This window comes from Vitis vinifera, chromosome 3 (assembly GCF_030704535.1).
Source record: "Vitis vinifera cultivar Pinot Noir 40024 chromosome 3, ASM3070453v1".
Lineage (NCBI taxonomy): Eukaryota > Viridiplantae > Streptophyta > Magnoliopsida > Vitales > Vitaceae > Vitis > Vitis vinifera.
Genome location: NC_081807.1, coordinates 16,822,837 through 16,827,566, shown reverse-complemented (window position 1 = coordinate 16,827,566; position 4,730 = coordinate 16,822,837). Strand labels below are relative to the sequence as shown.

The 4,730-nt window shown below is 37.9% G+C and overlaps 1 protein-coding gene across 1 annotated transcript; it reads left to right on the top strand.

Annotated features, from left to right (window-relative positions):
* The first annotated feature begins 2,535 nt into the window (after positions 1 to 2,535).
* LOC132253486 (uncharacterized) lies at positions 2,536 to 3,918 on the top strand. Its single transcript, XM_059735689.1, has one exon. The coding sequence runs from the start codon at positions 2,536 to 2,538 to the stop codon at positions 3,916 to 3,918; it is 1,383 nt and encodes a 460-aa protein (XP_059591672.1).
* The last annotated feature ends 812 nt before the right edge of the window (positions 3,919 to 4,730 follow it).

Genomic DNA, 4,730 nt, shown 5'->3' with positions numbered 1-4,730 from the left:
AAGGTTAAAGATCACCTTGAATGGTTAAGGCTTAGTGAGAGGCTTAAACCATTGCAAAGTGCATCAGTGAGAGAATTAAAGTGAAATCTAATTGAAGGAGTCTCTGTACAACACCGGTTAGAGAATTGACTATATGTTGAATCTCTAATGCGAGGAAATGAACCATCTGACCGGAGCTATGTCTTTTGCATGAGGAACCACCCCAGTGAACCTAACTCTCCAGGGAATGCTTTTCTTCCTAAATTATTCCAAACTTCTGTTAAGTTAGTTAGTTTAATTCTAAACCTTTACCAATCAAAATTTGTGTTTTACTTCTTAAGCTAACCATGAAATGAAACAAAACCAATTCACTTGGAATTGGTATCATTGATTGCTTGTTAGTCATTCCCAGTGAACGACCCTAGAGCCACTATACTATAGTAGCTTTTTCTTTGCTACCCTAGTGTATGGTGTTATAGGTAATAAATTTTGTTGATCACTTCCTCAATCAAGGAGCACCAGCTGAACACAAATCAGTTGAGACACCAATTGGGCACGAATCATACAGTGGCAACCAAGCTGCAACTTTTTGCTAGTAATCTTGTATATCATGAGAAAATGAAAACACATTTTAGTTAAATATCATTTTATCAAAGAGATGGTCATGAAAGGAGAACTTATCAGTCCCTACATCAGGTCAGAAGATCATATGGTAGACTTTTTCACTAAAGTTATGCCCAAGGGCATGTTACTGGACCTTTGCTCTAGGCTTGATATTGAGATTTTTTTTTTTCTTATCAGATTGGCATTAAGAATATTTATGCTCCAGTTTGAGGGAAGTGATAAAACCAGAAAGTATTTTCCTATTTTGTCTCTATTATTTATGGTAGAATGACATGTTTATTTTGTTTTGTGATTCTCTTGTTCTCTTTAAGCTTTATGATCATATTTTCTTTCTAAACTAGGAGAATATTTTATTTTCCTTTCTGTTAAGGGAATATTTTATTTACTTTTTCGGAATTACGAGAACTAATGCATAATCAACAACTATCTACATTATTCATAATAATGAATGAAAATAAGCTCTCTCTTTCAACAATCTAAACCATCAAATACACTTTTATTTTGCTTGACCTGTCACTTGTCTGCCTAGAAACACATCTTAAGGAGGCTATTTATTCCCCATCAATTCACATGGCAACCACAGTTACAGTTTCAATAAGAATATAGAAGATTTAGCCACTGCAACATTTTGTAGCAGTTACTTGATTCATTTTGATACATAAAAACATATCCGTGGTTCAGATGATATACAAATAATACATTAGTTCAAAGTACATAATAAAATAACTGATTCACAATCCATTAGAGTCTCAAAGCAATAAAACCCGAATACATGACCAGAATTTTGAAGTTCAGCTCATTCAAAAAATTGTTTGACCATAACGAATAAATCATTACGATTCCATTTAGTGATAAGGATAATCTTTTTTCTCTTTAAGAAGTTACATGCATGTATCTCACAGGCAATGATAAAACAGATATGAATCACTCGAAAAGCTTCACAACCTGGATACAGAAGGATTGAGGTTATTGATAAATTTACGTAAAATCACTGGCATAGAAAAAAGATTTTGACAGAGGTATCACATGGGAAATCTTCAATTTAATTTTATGAAAATTTTACCTCTTTATGTTATGAAACAAATCAGGTTGAAATAGGGACAGTAAAATTCTTCCAGAAAGTTCTTTTGAGTGTTCATAAGATTTTACTTAAATTAATTTTATGATAGAGACAAGTGGCAGCCACCTTTAAAAGTTTATCAAAGACACAAAGGAGTGGGCTCCAAGGCCCAAGCTTTAATTTGACACTCTTTAGATGATAATGGGCTTAGTAGGAATCTTATATAAGTCAATATGGGTTCAACCTAGAAAGTACTTTCAGAAATTAAGTTATGGACTTAGTCAATGGTTGAAGTTACCATTTTCAGTCATTATTGTTGTCATTTTCCAACGGTCTTTAATGTGGTCAGTAATCAGTCCAAGTTTGTCATTTTCAAGTTGCATTTATTATGTCTAGTTCCAAGGAGTTATAAGTCCCTAGAAAAGTCTTATATAGTAGTTGATTAGTCTTTTAGAAGAAATCAATCAATGAATGAATTTTCAGCAGCCAGTTTTTCCTTTGTGAGATGCAAAGAGTACTTGGGAGTGAAGCCTAAGGTTTCTAGGAGTGAATCTTAAGGTCCTTTCAATTATACTCTCCTTTCATTTTATTTTCTTTACTACATCAATTTTTGGTATCAGAGCGAGGGTGGTATCATGGCTACAAGATCTAAAAGGAGTTCTAGAGGAAGATTAACTGATAGCCAATGTGATGAAATGTTGATTCGGATGGTGGATCAGCTTGATAGCCTCCATATTCGACTAAGTAACGTCGAGACATGAATATCTCGGCCAAATAATGAGTCATCACATGTTGAGTAAGGGGAAACAACTCAGGCTAACAACCAGGAAAATGCGGAGGAGCAAGAAGCAATTCAAGCACCACGATACCCTATGTCTGAATGGGCTAGAGGATTACTCGAAAGAAGACATGAAGTGTGTGACACTGCTAAAGATATCACAAAGATAGTGAGAATGGAGGTTCCTAATTTTGAAGGAAAGGTAGATGCTACTCAATTTGTTGATTGGTTGGTTGTAATTGAAGAGTACTTCAATTGGTATGATATGATGGATGATCGAAGAGTGAGGTTCGCTAAAATGAAACTGGTGGGCTTAGTAAAAGTTTGGTGGACAGGTATTGAAGGAAACAATAGAAGGATGGGGCTACCACCAATCAGCACAAGGCAAGAGATGAAGGCTAAGCTTCGAGAGAAATACATGCCTATAAATTACTATGATAAGCTGTGTGACCAGCTCATTAATTTGAGGCAGCACAACATGCCCGTTGTTGAGTATATGCAAAAATTTAATAAGTTAAAAACAAGGAGTCAAATAGTAGAAGACCATCGACAAACACTTGCAAGATTCAAAGCTGGATTAAGGTCTGAAATCAAGCAGGAGTTGTTGCATCAGCCATTATACAGCTTGGAACATGCCTTTCAAGTTGCATTAGACATGGAAGAATACGTGGGACATTCATTCCATAGGAAACCAGAAGCTATGACCATGGAATCCGCCCAAAAGAAGCTCCATGACACAAGTCGAAGTATGAAGCCAGGCTCATCTCATCCATTTAATCCACCTACAGGGTTTAAGTCATCTTCTTCTCAAGTGGTTGATCCTAAAGGTAAGAGTATCAAATGTTTCAAGTTTCAACAACCTGGCCACATGGCATACAATTGTCCAAAGAAGAACTTGCATATTGGGCTGGAACATGAAGAGGAACCAGAACCACAGAAGGACAAGAAAAATGAAAATTCATTTGACTATGGAATCTATGATCCTGTTGACTTGGATAACGAAGAAGTGGACTTTTCTCTAGCTTTTGTTGTGAGACATATTCTTGCAGCCCCTAAAATGGAGGAAGAAGATTGGCGCCAAACTTCTATTTTTCAAATGTTAGTCCAATGTGGGAATCAAGCTCAGAAACTCATCATTGACAGTGACAGTTGTATGAATGTTATTTTAGCCTCCATGGTAGAGCGTCTTAAACTTCCAGTTGAGCCACACCCACAACCATACAAGGTAGCATGGATAAATAACATGTCTATTCCAGTAAATCAATGTTGTCTTGTTTCTCTTTCTTGTGGTGTTTATAATGATTCTATTTGGTGTGATGTGATCCCTATGAAAGCAGCACATATCATTCTTGGTCGTCCTTGGCTTTATGATCGGGATGTGCATCATTGTGGGAAAGAGAACACATATAGCTTCATGTTTAAGAACCAAAAGGTTGTGTTGAAACCAATGACTGTTGCTGAAATGGGAAAATATTAGATTCAAAAGTCAACAAAAGTTGTTGAAGGTATGAAGAGATCTCTTCATATTCTTACTAAGAATAAGTTTCAACATGAAAGCAAGGAAAACGGGGTTATATATGCTGTAATAATGAAAAAATGTCTGAGAGCGAGAGTAACTGAGAGCGAGAGAGCGAGAGAGGTCGTCAGCGATGGGAATGCGCGTCGCGCGGAAAATAGGAGGAAAAGGAAGACGTGCAGATTCGGGGTGGAATCCAAGTCGTTTGAGTTAGAAATGGTGGAAAGGGGAGGAAAAACCCTAATCATAACGGAAAGTAAGAAAGGGGTATTGTCTTGGGTGCGAATGGGGTTGAACAGCGTAGGGCTTTTCATGGAAGGTCTACAGCAATGCATCGAGGATGTGAAGATAGGAAGCTGGGAAAAGGGATGGAAGGAGAAGGGACGAAGCTTCTCTCTGGTGCGTGTATCTAACAGGGCGGGTTGCTTCTTGCGATTAGGGGTCGTCGATGTGGAGTTGAAGAGATATAGTATTTGTATCCCAAAGGGCAAAGGGGACAAAGGGGGTTGGACGGTGATGGTGGAGGCTCTTTGCCAGATGGATATCACCGTTGGCAAAAAGGTACAACAAGAAGAAGTGAGGGCATTGGGAAGGCAGCGACCGAAAATGGTGAACGGAAGGTCGTTTGCGGACACAGTGAAGGGTTGGGGGAACAAGGAGTCCAATATCATTAGAGTGGAGGTGAGACGGGAGGAGTTAAGCAGAAACATTAGCAGGCTGGAGCATTGCTTGATTGGAAGCTGGAACCCTAGCAACGCAAAAGGGGAAGACTT

Excerpts from the sequence above, each read along its gene's own strand:
- LOC132253486 (XM_059735689.1), top strand. The coding sequence starts at position 2,536 with ATGTCTGAATGGGCTAGAGGATTACTCGAAAGAAGACATGAAGTGTGT.